At 35.1% G+C, this 21,585-nt stretch overlaps 2 protein-coding genes across 2 annotated transcripts in view; one reads left to right on the forward strand and one right to left on the reverse strand.

Annotated features, from left to right (window-relative positions):
- Positions 1–1,966: 1,966 nt before the first annotated feature.
- Positions 1,967–6,205, reverse strand: LOC132549940 (mucin-3A-like). The gene is made up of 2 exons (XM_060213924.1): positions 6,190–6,205; positions 1,967–4,860 (listed from the first exon to the last, which is right to left on the reverse strand). The coding sequence occupies exons 1-2, from the start codon at positions 6,203–6,205 to the stop codon at positions 1,967–1,969; spliced, it is 2,910 nt and encodes a 969-aa protein (XP_060069907.1).
- A 52-nt stretch (positions 6,206–6,257) lies between these two features.
- LOC132549941 (putative ferric-chelate reductase 1 homolog) overlaps positions 6,258–21,585 on the forward strand; it is a 53,213-nt gene continuing 37,885 nt past the window's right edge. The window contains exons 1-11 of the mRNA XM_060213926.1: positions 6,258–6,315; positions 13,448–13,532; positions 13,787–13,966; positions 15,233–15,334; positions 15,708–15,858; positions 16,330–16,446; positions 17,561–17,676; positions 17,986–18,072; positions 19,775–19,849; positions 20,188–20,287; positions 21,255–21,401. Of these exons, the coding sequence (XP_060069909.1) occupies positions 13,473–13,532; positions 13,787–13,966; positions 15,233–15,334; positions 15,708–15,858; positions 16,330–16,446; positions 17,561–17,676; positions 17,986–18,072; positions 19,775–19,849; positions 20,188–20,287; positions 21,255–21,401 (1,135 nt within the window). The 5' untranslated portion in view covers positions 6,258–6,315; positions 13,448–13,472. The remainder of the gene's footprint in view (positions 6,316–13,447; positions 13,533–13,786; positions 13,967–15,232; positions 15,335–15,707; positions 15,859–16,329; positions 16,447–17,560; positions 17,677–17,985; positions 18,073–19,774; positions 19,850–20,187; positions 20,288–21,254; positions 21,402–21,585) is intronic.

Raw genomic sequence — 21,585 nt, forward strand, 5'->3', positions numbered from 1 at the left:
TCACAACATGAATTGATGTCATTGACTAAACCAGTTATTACTAATATTAATTAAATAATTACTTTACAATACGAATGTCCATGCCCTTCCAGCTGCTATTACTGACACACACCTGTTTGTTTATCGGTTCTCTCATTGTCATTGAACTGTATGTTATCGCAAAAAATGTCTTTGGTGTTAGAGTCCTGTCAAGAATGGTTAGTGGATAACAAGCTTTCTCTACATTTAGGTAAAACAGAAAGTATCATTTTTGGCCCTAAAAGGAAATTGGATAAAGCAACTAATATGAATTTTAAAATATTTTGCAATATTATGACATTGAAGTTATGAAGTGTATAAAATATCTTGGTATAGACGTTAACGATTTGCTATCAGGTGAAGAAATTGAAGATTCCATTGTTAAAAAAGTAAATCAACGACTAAAATTTCTCAACAGAAACGAGCAATGTCTATCGTATAGGTCGAGAAAAACTCTTTGCTCGGCATTGATTCTTTGTCATTTCGACTATGTCAGTGCTGGTTGGTATAAAGGGTTGTCAAAAAAACTAAAATATAAATTACAGTTAGCACAAAACAAAGTAATAAGATTTATTTTGAATGTTCAAAATAGGCAGAGTATAAGATGCAGTGATTTTTTGCGTACAAACATGTTAGACATTAATTATAGGGTTAGTCAAATCAGAATGAATCATATTTTTTAAGTTTTCCATGAAAAGGCTCCAAACTATATGTATATTTCCTTTAACAGAATCCATGCCTACAAAATACTCGATCCTCAGCATATAATTTCAGTCTCCCATCAGTACAAGGTAAAGAATCTACAACATTCTACTTTACAGGCGCAAAAGAATGGAATTCTCTTCCAGATTATATTAAAAGTATACCAAACAAGCATAAATTCTAAATCCAAGTGAAACGTCACTTTCAAAACAAAATGCAAGAGAAACATGATAGATATTATGTATGTTATTGATGGAAATACATTTGTAAATCCATTTCAAGGACACAAATGGAAATAAACGTTTTAAGCTTTTTTGGGAAATCCTAGGATATATGTACTTTTGTCTTTATTTATAAATATCACTAGCCGATACATTAAAGATGTAGCAAACAACTTATTCATGATTACGTAGAACATGCTATATGTGCCATATATTCATATGTTTTGTATACAAATCTGTACATCTTTATCCTGAATAAATTTATTTTTATTATTATTATTATTATGTTTGATATGCATGGAGACCAGGGGTTAATTGAAATAGACATAATATGTAAGTTTGCAATGATATATGGTACTGTCGTATTTCTATATCCTTTGAGATAGACGCATTTCTTTGCATCTGTTCTGACATGAAATATGTTATCAGTGGGCGGGCGATGTACTTCTTCAGTCTGTCCTGTTGTGGGATATGTAAATTAGAGTAAGGTATTTCTTGGCTACGGGATCGGGTGTCATAGAAGTCGGAACATTCATCATTTATCAAAGTATAGATTTTTATACAGATAAACAGAATATGAGATATTCCTTTCAAATAGATGTTAGAATAAAACAAGTTCAACACAAGACGATTGGTCTCTAGCTCTTTCAGTATTAGTTAGTAGGTCAGTTGTGGTACTGGTCAGTAGGTCAGTTGTGGTACTGGTCAGTAGGCCAGCAGTGGTATAGGTCAGTAGGACAGCAGTGGTACTGGTCAGTAGGCCAGCAGTGGTACTGGTCAGTAGGACAGCAGTGGTACTGGTCAGTAGGTCAGTTGTGGTACTGGTCAGTAGGTCAGTTGTGGTACTGGTCAGTAGGCCAACAGTGGTATAGGTCAGTAGGACAGCAGTGGTACTGGTCAGTAGGACAGCTGTGGTCCTGGTCAGTAGGCCAGCAGTGGTATAGGTCAGTAGGACAGCAGTGGTACTGGTCAGTAGGCCAGCACTGGTATAGGTCGGTAGGACAGCAGTGGTCCTGGTCAGTAGGTCAGTTGTGGTACTGGTCAGTAGGCCAACAGTGGTACTGGTCAGTAGGACAGCAGTGGTACTGGTCAGTAGGCCAGTTGTGGTCCTGGTCAGTAGGCCAGCAGTGGTATAGGTCAGTAGGCCAACAGTGGTACTGGTCAGTAGGACAGCTGTGGTACTGGTCAGTAGGACACTTGTGGTCCTGGTCAGTAGGCCAGCACTGGTATAGGTCAGTAGGCCAGCTGTGGTACTGGTCAGTAGGACAGCAGTGGTCCTGGTCAGTAGGCCAGCAGTGGTACTGGTCAGTAGGCCAGCAGTGGTACTGGTCAGTAGGCCAGCAGTGGTACTGGTCAGTAGGACAGCAGTGGTCCTGGTCAGTAGGCCAGCTGTGGTACTGGTCAGTAGGACAGCAGTGGTCCTGGTCAGTAGGGGTACTGGTCAGTAGGCCAACAGTGGTACTGGTCAGTAGGACAGCAGTGGTCCTGGTCAGTAGGCCAGCTGTGGTACTGGTCAGTAGGACAGCAGTGGTACTGGTCAGTAGGACAGCAGTGGTCCTGGTCAGTAGGCCAGCAGTGGTATAGGTCGGTAGGCCAACAGTGGTACTGGTCAGTAGCACAGCAGTTTTCCTGGTCAGTAGGATAGATACAACAGTAGCATCAGATATAACATTAGTGAGGACTGTAGGATCGGATTTAACATTAGTGAGGACTGTAGGATCAGATATAACATTAGTGAGGACTGTAGGATCAGATTTAACATTAGTGAGGACTGTAGGATCAGATATAACATTAGTGAGGACTGTAGGATCAGATTTAACATTAGTGAGGACTGTAGGATCAGATATAACATTAGTGAGGACTGTAGGATCAGATTTAACATTAGTGAGGACTGTAGGATTAGATATAACATTAGTGAGGACTGTAGGATTAGATATAACATTAGTGAGGTCAGTATCTAATAAACTTGATCTAGTATCACCTACACGTGTAGGATCAGATATAACATTAGTGAGGTCAGGATCTAATAAACTTGATCTAGTATCACCTACACATGTAGGATCAGATATAATATTGGTGAGGTCAGGATCTAATAAACTTGATCTAGTATCACCTACACGTGTAGGATCAAATATAACATTAGTGAGGTCAGTATCTAATAAACTTGATCTTATATCACCTACACGTGTAGGATCAAATATAACATTAGTGAGGACTGTAGGATTAGATATAACATTAGTGAGGTCAGTATCTAATAAACTTGATCTAGTATCACCTACACGTGTAGGATCAGATATAACATTAGTGAGGACTGTAGGATTAGATATAACATTAGTGAGGACTGTAGGATCAGATTTAACATTAGTGAGGTCAGTATCTAATAAACTTGATCTAGTATCACCTACACATGTAGGATCAGATATAATATTGGTGAGGTCAGGATCTAATAAACTTGATCTAGTATCACCTACACGTGTAGGATCAGATATAACATTAGTGAGGACTGTAGGATCAGATTTAACATTAGTGAGGACTGTAGGATCAGATTTAACATTAGTGAGGACTGTAGGATCAGATTTAACATTAGTGAGGACTGTAGGATCAGATTTAACATTAGTGAGGACTGTAGGATCAGATTTAACATTAGTGAGGACTGTAGGATCAGATTTAACATTAGTGAAGACTGTAGGATCAGATTTAACATTAGTGAGGACTGTAGGATCAGATTTAACATTAGTGAGGACTGTAGGATCAGATATAACATTAGTGAGGACTGTATCTAATAAACTTGATCTTATATCACCTACACGTGTAGGATCAAATATAACATTAGTGAGGACTGTAGGATTAGATATAACATTAGTGAGGACTGTAGGATCAGATATAACATTAGTGAGGACTGTAGGATCAGATATAACATTAGTGAGGACTGTAGGATCAGATTTAACATTAGTGAGGACTGTAGGATTAGATATAACATTAGTGAGGTCAGTATCTAATAAACTTGATCTAGTATCACCTACATGTGTAGGGTCAGATATAACATTAGTGAGGTCAGGATCTAATAAACTTGATCTAGTATCACCTACACGTGTAGGATCAGATATAACATTAGTGAGGACTGTAGGATCAGATATAATATTGGTGAGGTCAGGATCTAATAAACTTGATCTTATATCACCTACACGTGTAGGATCAAATATAACATTAGTGAGGACTGTAGGATTAGATATAACATTAGTGAGGTCAGTATCTAATAAACTTGATCTAGTATCACCTACACGTGTAGGGTCAGATATAACATTAGTGAGGTCAGTATCTAATAAACTTGATCTAGTATCACCTACACATGTAGGGTCAGATATAATATTAGTGAGGACTGTAGGATTAGATATAACATTAGTGAGGACTGTAGGATCAGATGTAACATTAGTGAGGACTGTAGGATCAGATTTAACATTAGTGAGGACTGTAGGATCAGATATAACATTAGTGAGGACTGTAGGATCAGATATAACATTAGTGAGGACTGTAGGATCAGATTTAACATTAGTGAGGACTGTAGGATCAGATTTAACATTAATGAGGACTGTAGGATCAGATATAACATTAGTGAGGAATGTAGGATCAGATTTAACATTAGTGAGGACTGTAGGATCAGATTTAACATTAGTGAAGACTGTAGGATCAGATATAACATTAGTGAGGACTGTAGGATCAGATTTAACATTAGTGAGGACTGTAGGATCAGATATAACATTAGTGAGGACTGTAGGATCAGATTTAACATTAGTGAGGACTGTAGGATCAGATATAACATTAGTGAGGACTGTAGGATCAGATATAACATTAGTGAGGACTGTAGGATCAGATTTAACATTAGTGAGGTCAGGATCTAATAAACTTGATCTAGTATCACCTACACATGTAGGATCAGATATAATATTAGTGAGGTCAGGATCTAATACTCTAGATCTAGTATCACTTTAACACGTGATAGGGCGAGGATATGAAATCAACATTTCAATCTTCTAACAAGCTAACATTTTTCGATCATTGTTTAGAGAAATCGGGGATCAAATCAAATTTGATGAGTTGTGATGCTATGTGTTTTTTGTTATCGGTAATACAATTTTTCATCCATTACACCTAATTATTGGGAAATTCTAGATTGAATTCCATGTACCAGAATACCATCTCCATCACATTTCTATCACGTCTGTATAATGGAAAGTGGAAACCTTCCATCTGTAAATCACCGATAGAAACCTCAGCATCCCAAATTTTTTTTTCTGTAAGATGTTTGACATTCACTAGCGATATTTTCTGTGAACTCTAATTCATTTCTGACACTTCTGATATTCAGATAAAAAAATCAGTTTCTCCAGAATCAGGACCTGGGTTAGAATTAACATCAATATGGTGTAGCATTGTATAGAAAATATCAGAGTTTCTCCAGAATCAGGACCTGGGTTAGAATTAACATCAATATGATGTAGCATTGTATAGAAAATATCAGAGTTTCTCCAGAATCAGGACCTGGGTTAGAATTAACATCAATATGATGTAGCATTGTATAGAAAATATCAGAGTTTCTCCAGAATCAGGAGAATTAACATCAATATGGTGTAGCATTGTATAGAAAATATCAGAGTTTCTCCAGAATCAGGACCTGGGTTATAGAATTAACATCAATATGATGTAGCATTGTATAGGAAAAAAATCATTTTTTAAGACAGGTTAGTAGGTAAGTGTTCGTTATGATTGCAAATTTATGAATTTTATGTGTGATAACTCCTACAGGGATACAATAGATTGTCATCAGTTTTACTCAGATACATAACAAATAGGGGTCATAACATTCCTTATACATAATGGATACGATTCGATCACAATTAAACTTTGTTTTAACATTGGTGTAGTACAGCATATATGCAAAATAATATAGACCATCAGGATTTGTTTGAGAAACTATATGAACTCGTATTAATATTTAACGGTTGTATATTCTAGAATAAATACTGGTGTGAGAAATATCAGATTTTGTTGTTGTTTATCTCATACTCCTATCAACTAACAGATGTACACCATAATTAATATTCCGTGAACATTAGTGTATAGGACATCAAGTATACATAGCGATACTATAATACAATGTATGTGATCGATAAACTGAGGTACATTAAACAATAGGTGTCCTGTTAAAAAGCTTGGAAATCGACTCGAGAGCAGAATGTGCAGGAGTTACTGCCCTTGGATAACATCTCTAGAAGTAAACAACAGCACCTACATCACGGAGTGACCAGGTAAAACGGGTGACATACCTACCGCCTAAACGTTGTGTACGTCACCGCGTGGAGACGAGGTACATAAGGTAGGTGGAGATTCTAAGCGGACACGCCCTCTTTTTAATTCCCCACATACGTAAGATGCGATTTCAAGACATTTTATTTGTCAATATTTAGCTCGTGATAATAAATTTGCCCATACCTAGTTAAGATTGTCTAGCTTCTTAACATATACAACTGTACCTGTTGCAGATCTAGATATCTTAAAGCTTGTTTGTAGATTAGAACAAGGAATCGGACGCTCTATTGATGAAATATAGATATTACACTGCTAAAGTAGCAGGAATCATATAAAACATTATATTAGTAATGGTGATAGAATAGGGAAAATATCTTGTTTGGAGTAGATGATAGATAATTTTATATTAGATGAGGGAGATGGTATCTTGTTCGGAATAAGTGATGAGAAACAATTTTGTGGTGGTGGTTGATGAGGGAGATGACACGCTGTTAGGAGTAGATGACTGGAAATAATTTTGTGGTGTTGGTAGATGAGGGAGATGACACTCTGTTTTGAGTAGATGACAAGAAATAATTTTGTGGTGGTGGTAAAGAGGGAGATGATATCTTGTTCGGAATAAGTGATGATGAATAATTTTGTGGTGGTGGTAGATGAGGGAGATGACACATTGTTTGGAGTAAATAACAAGAAATTTTTTGTGGTGTTGGTAGATGAGGGAGATGACATTCTGTTATGAGTAGATGACAAGAAATAATTTTGTGGTGTTGGTAGATGAGGGAGATGACACATTGTTTTGAGTAGATGACAAGAAATAATTTTGTGGTGGTGGTAGATGAGGGAGATGACACGCTGCTTCGAGTAGATGATGAGAAATAATTATGTGGTGTTGGTAGATGAGGGAGATGACACGCTGCTTCGAGTAGATGATGAGAAATAATTTTGTGGTGGACGTAGATGAGGGAGATGACACACTGTTTGGAGTAGATGATGAGAAATAATTTTGTGGTGGAGGTAGATGAGGGAGATGACACACTGTTTGGAGTAGATGATAAGAAATAATTTTGTGGTGGAGGTAGATGATATCTTGTTTGTAGTAGATAAGTAAAACATAAAGCAAGTAGATTATATACACTAAAAAAGTGATCAAATCAGATATACTGGACAAGAAAAGAGAATGTTGTGTTGTAGATCAGAGCTGATAATTCATATCAGGCAGAGCTTGGAGTTCACCAATAAATGTTGTAACAGATTTCAGTTAGAAGAATCAGCTGCAAACTTCAATAGGTCAGTTATGGTCATTGTAATGTAACAACCAAAATCTTCACGACCAAAATCTTCACGACCAAAATCTTCACGTTCATGTTAACCGTGTACTGTAGGCTGTACATTGTATGATGTTTGACAGCTATAAATATATTCCTGTCATGGTTCACTGGGCACAATGCTTCACAAGGCATACAATACAGAAAGTCTGGATCCTGTTTTCTCGGTTAAAATTTAGAACATTACTATTGCCTTAATAGATCATATCAACGTTAGCTTACAGTGATAACTGGTTACACCCTGACCTGTACAGGTAAACCCATTGCTTTTCAAACTTTATTTATTTATTATCATTTATTTATTATTTATGCAGTATTATTTTTTATCATTTACACCTAAATTATGATTTGTTGTTAACTTTGTAATAATTGATTTTTGTAGAATATTTATGTCATTAGTAAGGCCTGTTATTGTGAACAACTTTTATAGGCCTAGAGCTCCATTCATTACCTTTGATTAGAAATCTAATTCTAACGAGGAGCTTTAATTATTGTTGTTAAACTTCATCAAGTTTCAATTTCACTGACTTCAATAAGACATTATGCTGTTGAGTCTCATGTATTTACTAAGCTTCACATTTTGATCCATGGTGACAGAAATATCATTAAATAGTCATTTTTAACAACTTATTCCAGTGGTTCATGTCAATAACTAAAAGTAGCTACACTTTGATATACATTTGGAATCTTCCTGTCACTATAAAAATAAAAACTAGAAACTATAGACCCGTAGAATACAAGGCTTGGCATCTTGGTATCACTTACAACTCAGCTGTAACATAGATAGATTGACTTAACTGTTTATAGTAGAATGTGGCTCTGATGGTACAAATGAAATTTAAGGTCACACACAAATTGTTCGGGTCAATATAAGACTTAAGCTAAATATATATGTGTAAAAGTTTGTGTACATTTGCTGGGGTTTAATGAATCTGGCGAGTTAACATGTTTATTTCATAGAGTGATATTTTTTCCCTGATCAGTTTCACTTAGAAGTATGAAATAAGATAAATTATTATGGACATGGTACACAGTCTCAGTCATCTGGAAACTTTAAACTCTGATATTATACTTCAAGTTTATACTTATCAGTGATAAAAAAGTCACTCTTGCAAATCTGAATCAATCAGGCATGAATGTAATTTCATTACTGAAGCTGATACCAGGTTAAATATGTAAATTGTAAAAATTTGTAGGATACAGCAAGGACAAATAATCATATGTCTTTGTTATAATGTTATAATATATGTCTATATTGCTGGATTTTTCATCAATGTTTATAACCATCGTGATATGTTTAAATGGGCAGATAATTTTTCATACAAAATATTTCCATAATGTATGATAAAGGTATGATGTCCTGATTTCTTCATCCTCAAATACAAGCTGTGAAAGATGCAGACCTCATAAATAGTCATGCAGAAATGAAATTTGAATTTTTGCCAAATGAGAAAATGATGGTTGAGAGAATAATCGTGACTAGTGGATGTTCTATATATATGTAAAATTAAAGTGATCTTAGATAAAAGTTTTTTTTTTATCACAATCTCCATTACATGCTATAACTTAAGTATCAGACTGAGAACATTTTGCCTTCTCCTGTTATAATTTACTTGCGATTCAAATCCCTTCATGATTGACATGGAAAATCGGGATTTTTAAATTGGTTTGATGAATACCTTCAATGATATCTGGGTGTGATTCAGACGTGACGACCGTGTTTACCTGTAATGTGTAGGTCCATACTGTAGTCCTTATACTGTTATATAGAGGATCATACAGTGGGTGAGTGTCATATTCTAAATTGATAATTTCGTTTACTAATGCTGGTACACCTGATTCCTGGTTAGAAGTACCTACTGGTTTTATATGACTGTATGTTAGGATTGGCTACTGCCTTCTGATGTATATTGCTACATTTCATATCCAGAATTACGTTTTTTGTTATAGATTATGCAATTATTTAATAGTTATTAATACCCAGTGTTAGGAGAGTTTAGATGACAATATCTGACCTCTCTGCTCTGATTGATAATTAACCTATATTGTAGCTATGAACGATCTATCAGTGTGGTGTTGTATGAAGTGAAAGGCTGAAAAACTTCATTGTAGATGAATACATTAGATCTAAAAAATTGTAGATGAATACATTAGATCTAAAAAATTGTAGATGAATACATTAGATCTAAAAAATTGTAGATGAATACATTAGATCTAAAAAATTGTAGATGAATACATTAGATCTAAAAAATTGTAGATGAATACATTAGATCTGAAGTGCAATCCTTTATGTAAACATTTTACCTATCAGTATAAACCAGTACAGTACCAGTATATTTGGTTTACTACATATTGTAGGCCTCTCTGTATTGATTTTTAATTGATACATTTTTATCACCTGTACTTTTATGAAACCTGTTACATTATAATGATCATACATGATATACACAGTTAAAATAGCAATATTAACAGCATTCTAATGGGAAATTTTAATGATTTTTTTATTGTATTTAAAGAACTTGTGTTCTAAGTGGTGTAATGAAATGTTAACTCACTCGTACCAAGATGTTAGCTCAATTTTACAAAGGGACATGAAGAGTTATGGATTTTTTTCAATGAACTCCTGTTTCCTCCTGCAGTAATTAATTATACACTTCAATTTGGGTCAATAAGAGTGATTAAGTTGGACTTATTCATAACTTTATGATTACTTCATAATTGTTGTAAAGAAAGTTTGATTTAAATATCGTCATAATAAAGTCAGATCTTTGAGTAGAAGACCATACAAGTTTATAACTGATCAGAAAGCATTGTCGTTATGGTAATTGATAATTATCCTACTCAGTTTTTCCTTCAGTGATAAATTGTCAGCATGCATAGTGGCCTGTCACAAATCAGTGTCATCGCTGTAGTGACATTTTTTCTTTAGAGTATATAAATTGAGCTGACTTAACATAAAAGTGAAGGTTAGCATTACTTATCAGTAAAAAAAGTTGACTAATCAGTGTTTTATTTTCTTCAGAAATTCTGATGAGACTTGTGTAGATTTTATGCTGAGAATAATCTAAGTTTATTTTGTCAGTTCCTAGTCAAGGTTCAGGTCACTAATCCTACATGTTTATCTAGATGGTCATCAAACATTAAAACAAACATGTCTTGTGACTGAACTACGGGACAGGATTTCATAATAATTTATTAAATGATAAATTTGTATCTAGAAATTTAACAAAATTTTCATTTTCTGTTTTTATCCTTTCAATGACTTGAAGATATAAATGTTCTCTTGGTATGTCTGTTCACCCTTTCACATCACTGCAGCAACTTCATTTTTAGGTCCTCTGACCTGAAGGGTCAAGATGACCTATAGTCATTGTGCTTCGTCCGTCGTCATGTGTCGTGCCTTGTGTGTCGTGTGTAAACTTTTTCTTTAAAACCACTCCTCTTTCATTCCTGGATAATTTCAACCAAATTTGGTCTGATGCATCATTGGGTGAGGAAAATCCTTTTTTGAATTCAGAATTCTGATTTGACCCCTAAGGGTTGAGGGACAGGGTGCTGAAGTTAGATTTAAAACCATACTCCTCCTTTCTGCCAGAGTGGATTTCAACAAGCTTTGGCCTGATTCATCCGTTAGGGTAGTTAATTATTTTATAAATTCAGAAATTTGATTTGACCCCAAGGCACTTTCGGGCTGGGTCCAAAAAGGGAAAATAAGACAATATTTTGCTTCAAAACATTATTCCTCTTTAATGCTTGAATGGATTTCAATCAAATTTGATCTGAAACATCATTGATAGTGGAAAATTAAAATCATTTTTTGAGTTCAGAAAGTTTGTTTGACCCCTATAGACTTTGGGGGCGGGGCCCAAAATTAGGAATAAGACAAATATTTTGCTTGAAAACACTATTTTTTTATGCTTGAATGGATTTCAACCAAATTTGGTCTGAAACATCATTAATAGTGGAACATTTCAGAATTGCTGGATTAATCTTTAGAACTTTTGTCTTCATGGACATTGCTATGTTTTTAAACTTGTACAAAAGTTTAATATGCCCCAATCTAGAATATGCTACTCAGGTATGGTCACCTGTCTGAGTAAAAGATCAGATTGCAATAGAGAATATTCAGCGCAGGGTCACTAAGACAGTTCACTCCATAGAAAACTTACCATATCATGCCAGGTTAAAAAAGCCAGGTCTTCCAACTTTAGATTATAGACGTAAAAGAAACGATATGGTTGAGGTATATAAAATCCTAAACAACATTGACAAAGACAAACTATTTACTATGTCCACAGTCTCTACTAGAGGTAATAGTAAAAAACTTTTCAAGAAGCATAGCAGGACAAATGTCATTAAAGGGACTTTTAGTCGACGGGTAGTGGATCTTTGGAATACTCTCCCTAACACCGTAATAGAAGCCCCTACCCTAAACACTTTTAAGAGAACAAACACTGGCAACAAGTACCGTTCAAGTTTTATCCTAGTGTTTATGTGGCACAACTGGACAACGAGTTGACTACAAAATGCACCTCAATTAGCTGAGATAAGCTAACAAGTGGTGTCTATGTAAAAGTAAAAGGTAACAGGTAACAGAAAATTTATTTGACCCCTAGGGGTCACCAAAAGGTGAAGTTGGGCAATATTTTGCTTCAAAATGCTTCTCTTTCTTAATGCTTGAATGGATTTATTTTAATGCTTGAATGGATTTCAACCAAATTTGGTCTGAAACATCATTAAGAATGGAGTATCATTTCTTGAATTCAGAAATTTGATTCAATCCCAAGGAACTTGTAAGCAGGGCCCCAAAAGGGGGAATTAGTCAATATTTTGCTTCAAAACAATACTTTTCTTTAATGCTTGAATGGATTTCAGTCAAAGTTGGTCTGAAACATCATTAACAGTGGAAAATTATTTTCAAAATTCAGAAAGTTTATTAGATTCCTAGGGACTTTGGGGTGGGGCCCCAAAAGGGGAAGTTTGGCAATATTTTGCTTCAAAATGCTAGTCTTTCTAAATGCTTGAATGGATTTCAACCAAATTTTGTTTGAAACATCTTTGACAGTAGGGAATCATTTCAAAAATTCAGAAAGTTGATCGACCCCTTGTTTATAGGAATGACCTTGATCTGCTTGAAAGGTCACAGGGATCAAATGTGTTGTAATGCTTAAGCAACTTCCTCTCAATAACCGAAAGGCCCAGGATGATGATTTAGTCTTGTAGTATGCTAGGGTGTAGGGCTACCAGCTTTGTTAATATGAATGACATTGACCTTCTTTAAAGGTCAGGGGTTTCAAATGTGTTAAAATGTTTAAATGACTTCTTCTCAATAACCGAAAGGACAAAGGTGCTGATATTGGGCCAATATTCAAGGTCACAAGGGTCAAATGTGTTAAACTGCCTAAGCAACATCTTTTCAGTAACCAAAAGGCCAAGGGTCTTGATATTGGGCCTGTAGCTTGCTTTTTCAACAAGCAATATATCTTTATAGTCACATGACTGTTAAGACCCGCAGGCCTCTTTTTAAACATATTGCATTTTTCAATATTATGATAATAAAACATTTAAATAATTAGATGGGTTTTTTTAAGAACTAATATAACAGGTGAAACAGCTGGAGTCCTGAAGCACTATAGCTAGTCTGTTGGCAAATCTCTGATGAAATATATATATATATATAATGTTATTAACTTATTTGACATTCTGTCGGTCTGTTAGGAATCCTGTATACTGTACATGTGCAGGAATATTTCAGACTGTGGGTATAGCTGTAATATTTTTGAATGTTGGTTTCAGACCATCACTGGGTACCTGATATCTGTCTGAGTGTTGTTTCAGTCTGTATTTACCTGTAATATTTATTTTTTGTTTCAGATTGACTGATATAGGACGTGGGAAAATGATGTTGGGAAGTCTCCTGTTACTTTTTGTCAGTCAGACACTGATTTTCAGCCCTAGTGTAAGTTGTTTATCACTTATGACTTGATAATGGGTCAACTAGAGGTTTTCTTGCTATGTGAGTTTATGGGGAGGGGGCATTAGAATGCACATCATGTACACTATAAAGTTCTATAAGTAAAGTGTGCTTGATATGACAAGATGCCATGGTAAATATGTACCTGATCTTCATACTTAAGTTGTCCATTGTTTTCATGGCCATTGTTTGAACTTATTTACTATTTCTTGGATCTCACTTTGTGTTTAATGCTGTAGGTTGCTGAAATTCCTAAAGACCCTGAGTGTGGCAGCACCAAAGGATGCTTTAGTGGTTGTATTGGAGGCTGTTATGAAGTTTCTTGGAAGGAGGTTGGAGACTCTATGGAGTTCACCCTGAAAGCAGAGGTCACCACAGAAACATATGTTGCCATTGGATTCTCCGATGATGAAAAGATGGTCTGTCCTACATCTGTTGTATCAAATTCAGTAGTTTTTGGGGAAAAAACTGAAAAAATTTGCATTAAATTATTTAAGAAGCATGTAATTTCATTCAATATGGTAAATAATTGATATTTGTAAACTGGCTTTGAGAGGATGTTTCTGGGAATATCTCTCTAAGCCACAAATGTCTTATTTACCAGGCCTTGGATCAGTTGGGTATATACTGTTGGAATACATGGCTTGTAGTGTTTTCGTAAGGTTGCTATCTTGTACATCTATCTGATATCTGTATAAACTTCAGAGTTTTCGTAAGGTTGCCATCTTGTACATCTATCTGATATCTGTATAAACTTCAGAGTTTTCGTAAGGTTGCCATCTTGTACATCTATCTGATATCTGTATAAACTTCAGAGTTTTCGTAAGGTTGCTATCTTGTACATCTATCTGATATCTGTATAAACTTATTTGTCTTAAAATATCAGGGCTTCCAAACAATCTTTTTGTAATTTGTTAGGTATTTTCTCACCGTGACTTGGAATTGTGTTTTCTTGAAAACATTTTGATTTTTATTTAAAAGCATCTTAATCTTGCCCACAGATTTTCTCTCTCAGTTTTTCTTGGAAACTTTAAGGACTTTATAACTGTAATACGGTGTTAAACAACACTATGTTATTGACGTTTATTATTTTCAAGTTTTTAATCTTGTCCAGAAATTTCTTCCGATGATCTATTTAATTTTGGTATGCTTCAAGATAACAACAGATATTACTATTATCAGCTGCATTGATCAGCTTCAGAAGACTTACTGCTCTTTGATTTCTTTAGAATTCAACAAATTTCTTTGAAATGTTGCAGGCTTAATCATAATCACATGAAAAGGAAAGTTTTGTTTCATTTTGATATTCATATTGATTAACTTTGGTCTGATAATTTATTATCCGTGGCGGCCACGGAGGGGATGTAACGTACTATTCGTAAATATGTTCACTTTTTGTCATCTTACTTTCTCCCCCGATTTTAACTTCACATATTTGTCAACTATCATGATACTTTGAACGAGTTTGTGTTTCAACATGCCAGGGTCAACGTTAAGGTCACCATTACTATTTATAGAAAATTTCAGATGCAACACAACTTCATTATAAATGGGAGCAAGGGGATTTGATTCATAAGCCTTGTTTCTATTTGGCTTTAAATTATGTAATTGTTTTGCCCTTTAATTACCTCTTTTAAGGTCTCCTGGTCTCTTGTGGCCAAATATATAATGTTACCTCTCTGTAGGGCGGTGACAGTGTTGTCGGATGCATCAACAGTGGTGGAACGGTACAAGTCTACAACGCTTTCAATGCGGCAGGTGCAAAATTCAACCAGCCCATCACAAACGTAAGTCAAGTCATTATTACTGTACTGATGGATAATGCAGAATTTTGTCAAGTTTGAATGTATCTGATTTAATTGATGTCTCCTGGGTCAGAGTGACTCCTGGGTCAGTGTGTCTCCTTGGTCAGTGTGTCTCCTGGATCAGTGTGTCTCCTGGGTTAGTGTGTCTCCTGGGTCAGTGTGTCTCTTGAGTCAGTGTGTCTCCTGGGTCAGTGTGTCTCCTGGGTCAGTGGGTCTCCTGGGTCAGTGTGTCTCCTACGTTAGTGTGTCTCCTGTGTCCCCCTTGTGATCATGTGTACAAGACTTTATATATAAACGGCTCACATAAATACTGTGGCTTTTTTTGTCATGTAACAGTTGTTTTGTTTATTTTTAGAACAAACTTGGATTGAGTGCCGAGTCAGGATCAGTGGCCAGTGGAGTATTCACCTGCAGTTTTACACGCAAGACTGTGTCAACAGACAGTCAGATCTACAACCTAAATAATGATTATTATATATTACTGGCCAAGGGTCCAGCAGCAGGCAGTAAGGATTTATCTACTCTACCACGATACTGAATTGGTTACCAAGTTATAGCTATAGACACCATGGTTCCCAAATGATTAAAGTTGGATGTTTGAAACATCAGACCATGAAGTGTTTTGGCAATACATGCATGGTTCTTTGGTATGAATTATATGAAGTCATTTCTTTTCAAAGATCATGTACATATTGTGTATCCTATAGATTCACAAGGCTTATGTAAACAAGATACACTGGGGAACCTTGAAGGTAACATTACAGACTATAGAGATATATGTTGAATTAGCTGACAGAATAGATTTACTGTAGTCCATTATATATGTATATGAGGAGATATGTCCTGATCTGCTTGCCCTGATGTTAGGTTCATGTTAGAGTCTGGTTTAGATAGGAAAACACTTTTAGTTAGAATTCTAAACATGACATCACTCATGTGGCTCTTTGGTCTTGTTTCATTGAGTTTCTTTTTCTTAGCTGCTTTTGGCCGACATGATCTCACCAACCTGCCACTGGTGTCCGCACAGATGGCAGATTTCCAGTCAACCACTGATCTGACAGGAAGCGCTGTAAACATCCTGCTTAAACTCCATGGTAACATTCATATCTATGTTAGTCAAACTTAATGGTAACATTCATGTTTATGTTAGTCAAATTCAAAGGTAAAATTTGTGTGTATATTAATCAAACTCCATGGTTACAGTTCTGTGTATTTTAGTCTTACCTTACATCCAACTTCCATTAGCTCATCTTGGCTAGCCTTTGGTGTCCTGGGTCATACAGGACTTGACCTACAAATAAATGTTAGCCTAGCTATTGCCCTAAATTTCTCATCATTTCAAAAACTTTTTGACCAGTGAAATGATAAATGTTATCATATAGTTCTCAAATAGATGGTTCAGAATTCAGAAGTTGGAAGACTTAATATGAGAAACAAAATGATATAAATTATACAGAATGTGAATTAAGGGTATGATGAGTTGTGTTTTATAGCATTGTCCATCTGTTTGGTCTGCTGTAAACTATTATCTAGTAACGACAGTAACTGTAGTGATAACGGTTACCATAGTGATAACGGTTACCGTAGTGACAACAACAACGGTAACTGTAGTTACCCTGGTATTTGTAGTGACAATGGTAACCATAGTGACAATGGTAACTGTAGTGACAAAGGTAAGGAGGCTACAAATGACAAAATAGGTTAACTGGTATTTCAGGCTGTCACAGATAAATATTGAAATGTGTTAAAAATATACGTTTTCAAGAAAACAAATATCTGCATATTTCTTTCACCAATTATAAATTTGAACCTATCAAGGACACAAACTTTTATGAAATCAATATTAAGCTCTATGGATGGATGTAACAGAATCCTTGTTGCTCCTTGGCTGACTGAGTTGCACAAGTCCTTACATCTGATCTTTTTCACACTTTGTCGGATAAATCACCATAACATGGAGTTGTGTTCTCATTAATATCTCATTAATATCTCATTAATATCTCTTTAATATCTCTTTGAATTAACTGTTTTTGGATGATAACCTTGTAACTTAAAAAAGTATCAGGACACTGTGAACAAAAGCACTACTGTACATCTTAAATCATCTTTTTGTGACTGTGAGGATAGATTGGGGGACATTTGTAAACTTTTACGACGTAGTCTAATATTTACAGGTGGGTTGATGATACTTGCCTTGTTGATTTGCAGGATGTTTGATGATATTTGCGTGGATATTTTTGGCGAGTATTGGAATCGTCCTGGCCAGATTCTATAAACCTGTCTGGACTGATAAGAAGATGCTTGGAGAAGCTTACTGGTTCCAGGTTTGTAAAACAAGTGTTTCTAGTTATAAAGTTTAAACCACTTTGGGTTGATAAATAAGATTTGCAAGAAGATTCCTGCTTGTAACATCTGACAGATGTGATAAATGTAGTGTATTTGTAACTGGATGTGACAATGGCTTGATCTGTTTACAGCATGTTGTCTCAATGTCCTACTTATGTCACAGGCAATGCTACAGGAGATTAAACATATTTTTCATTGCTGTATAATATTTACTATTCATTTATTGATAAATAATATTGCAATATTTTGGCGGTGAAGTAGGTTGTAGTTTCTGTGATGTTTTACAGTTACACAGATCTTTGATGGTCCTGGCAACGTTAGCTGTCATCGCTGGAATAGTGGTCATATTTGTAGACGTCGGCAAGTGGAGTCAGGTATGTAAAATAAATTTTTTACATTGTTCATGTAGAAAGTTGCATGTTGTGATTGCCCTCAACCCCAACTTCTTAAAACATTATTTATTTTATAAGCTCAACCTGTCCAAACAACTCTGGGACTAAAACCTTGATGTGGAATCTGTTGTTTACCTGCTCTTTCATCTGTTCATCTGTCAATTTCTTCAATATGCTGGTTATTTTTAGATATCAATGTAGGATTATGCTTTATACACTGTTTCACTGGTAGGACCTTAGTTATTATGACACGTCCTTAGGGGAGGAATATCATATCCCTGTGTTTGTCCAAAGCCTGTATATCAGGCTGCCTGGCATCATTTTTGTCTGGAGCATAACACATAAGCTTCATAGATAGAGAGACGTATCAACTTAAAACTTCATAGATAGACAGATGTATTAACATAAAACTTCATAGATAGACAGATGTATTAACATAAAACTTCATAGATAGACAGATACTTCATAGATAGACAGATGTATTAACATAAAACTTCATAAAACTTCATAGATAGACAGATGTATAACATAAAACTTCATAAAGACTTCACAGATTTATTAACATAAAACTTCATAATAGACAGATGTATTAACATAAAACTTCATAGATAGACAGATGTATTAACATAAAACTTCATAGATAGACAGATGTATTAACATAAAACTTCATAGACAGATGATAGACAGATGTATTAACATAAAACTTCATAGATAGACAGATGTATTAACATAAAACTTCATAGATAGACAGATGTATTAACATAAAACTTCATAGATAGACAGATGTATTAACATAAAACTTCATAAGTAGACAGATGTATTAACATAAAACTTCATAGATAGACAGATGTATTAACATAAAACTTCATAGATAGACAGATGTATTAACATAAAACTTCATAGATAGACAGATGTATTAACATAAAACTTCATAGATAGACAGATGTATTAACATAAAACTTCATAGATAGACAGATGTATTAACAGATGTATTAACATAAAACTTCATAGATAGACAGATGTATTAACATAAAACTTCATAGATAGACAGATGTAGTAACATAAAACTTCATAGATAGACAGATGTATTAACATAAAACTTCATAGATAGACAGATGTATTATCATAAAACTTCATAGATAGACAGATGTATTAACATAAAACTTCATAGAGATGTATTAACATAAAACTTCATAGATAGACAGATGTATTAACATAAAACTTCATAAGTAGATAGATCTCAACAAGGAGAAGTGTAATGTACCAGAGCCATGACTCTTTTTTGCAAAAGTTTGGAGTTATTGACCTTTGTTATTTTTCATTCTTCAATTTTGTTTGAAGCCTTACACTAAAATTATTAGAGGTATCAACATGAAACTTAATAGGTAGGTAGATCTCAACAAGAATTAGGGCTGTGCACAAGAATCATAACTCTCATATTACATTTTGTTATTTTCCATACTTAAATTTGAACATGTCTCTGACGCCTCTTGCTTTGAATTTAAGTCTGGATTATGATTCTTTCCACATGTTGGTATTTTCTTATTGTTCTTGTGATTCTATTTAAACTATGTTGTCGATACAGGCCCTATAGAACTTTTGTGGTGTGTAGTTTAAGTACTAATGTTATTGGAATGACTTTTTATTTGTTTTCCTGAAATATTTAACCATGATTTGCTTGTAGCTTATTGGTCAGGAGGAATGGAAGAGAGCTCATCCTTATATTGGTATTGTTGTAGGAGCCGTGGTGATCATTAATGTGAGTATTTCATACTCCTACCTCATAAGTGCTGATTATCATTCAGTAGTAGTTACTTTCTAATTTTATCACAGAAAGTCGCAAGATATCACAAGCTTTTGACCTCTGTTTATCATATTTCAGTGCCTTTGACCTCTGTTTATCATATTTCAGTGCCTTTGACCTCTGTTTATCATATTTCAGTCCCTTATGACCTCTGTTTGTCATATTTCAGTCCCTTATGACCTCTGTTTATCACATTTCAGTCCCTTATGGCCTCTGTTTATCACGTTTCAGCCCCTTATGGCCTCTGTTTATCATGTTTCAGCCCCTTATGGCCTCTGTTTATCATGTTTCAGCCCCTTATGGCCGTGTTCAGACCACATCCAGGTGATGACTATCGTTATATATTTAACTGGGCCCATTGGGCTGTTGGAACTATTGGACACTTTCTGGCTGGTAAGTTGGAGACGTCCTTGTGCCTTCAAAAGACCAGATATTTTTCTGTCTCCAGAAACAAGAAATGTTTTTTTTAATTCTATGATATACTCAACAAAAAATGAAGGCACAAAGTTCTACCCTGTAGTACACCTTAGCTGTCAGTAAATAATGGAATATTTGGTCAGGTATTACATCTACAATGATCTAGTTTTCCAGCAAGACATTGCTCAAACAGATGTTGCCAGAGTCTGTTGTAATTTTCTCACGGCAAACAACGTTCAGCCTCTGGAATGACCCCCATATAGCCCCATCATGTTGCCCATTGAGCATTTGTGTGATGAGGTAGACAGGTGTATTAGGAAACATCAAAAAAAACCTAACTAACAGTGCCCAGTTGATCGCAGAATGGAACAACATTCCCTTAAGGCGAATTAATGTTCTCATGAATTCAATGCATAGGAGAATCCATGCAGTGATTTGTGCAAGTGGTGCCCATACCAGGTACTGAAGTGCCATTTTTAGCAGGTATCCCACTTTGAGTAACTACTGATGAGACGAGTGACGTCACACAGACTTTTCTTCTACAGTATTGTAATAAGTAAACTTCAAATTTGATATAAAATTTTGTACAAATTTCCCAAAATATGGTAGGTTCTTGATTGCGTGATTTAATTGTGCATTTCTGTTTTTGTTGTGTATAGTTTGTTCTCAAAATAAATCTGTTACAGAAGGTATTGAAGGCTAGATCACACAATAGCAAGTCCTTGTAGCAACTTATCATATAAATAGTTAGAAGTGTTGGGTGTTCTTGTGGTGTTTAAAAACACTTATATCAATAGTGACTTGTCAAATTTATGTCTTTTTAATTAACACAATTTTGTCCTTCTTTCAGATATGGATGATTTTGTGAAATGCTTGAATTTTGTTTATATTAGAATGTAGTTGTATTTTTCATGGTCAGTTGTTGAGAACTTTTGTGTTTCAGTTTTCAATGTTTTCATTGGAGTGGAGCTACCAGCGACAAAGGCACCATCTTGGCTGATTATAGTACTGGCTGTGTACGTAGGTTATCAGATTCTGTTCGAGGTCTTCCTCGAAATTTACGATAACTGTTGCATTGGAGAAACAAAGAGTAAGTTATACTTTTTATCCTTATTTATCGTTTATTTATTCATTTATGCTAAACCCTTGTGTTCTAGCTAGCTATGCTCTTAGCTAATGGAATTTTTTTTGGTTTTTTTTCCCAAAATATTGAAAGAGTTTTATTGTTACTTTTCAACACTGTTATTTTTCCGGTCATCTGACCCAAAGGGTCA

This window comes from Ylistrum balloti, unplaced genomic scaffold (genome assembly GCF_031769215.1).
Source record: "Ylistrum balloti isolate Yb309-2 unplaced genomic scaffold, AGI_CSIRO_Ybal_v1 Utg370092, whole genome shotgun sequence".
Lineage (NCBI taxonomy): Eukaryota > Metazoa > Mollusca > Bivalvia > Pectinida > Pectinidae > Ylistrum > Ylistrum balloti.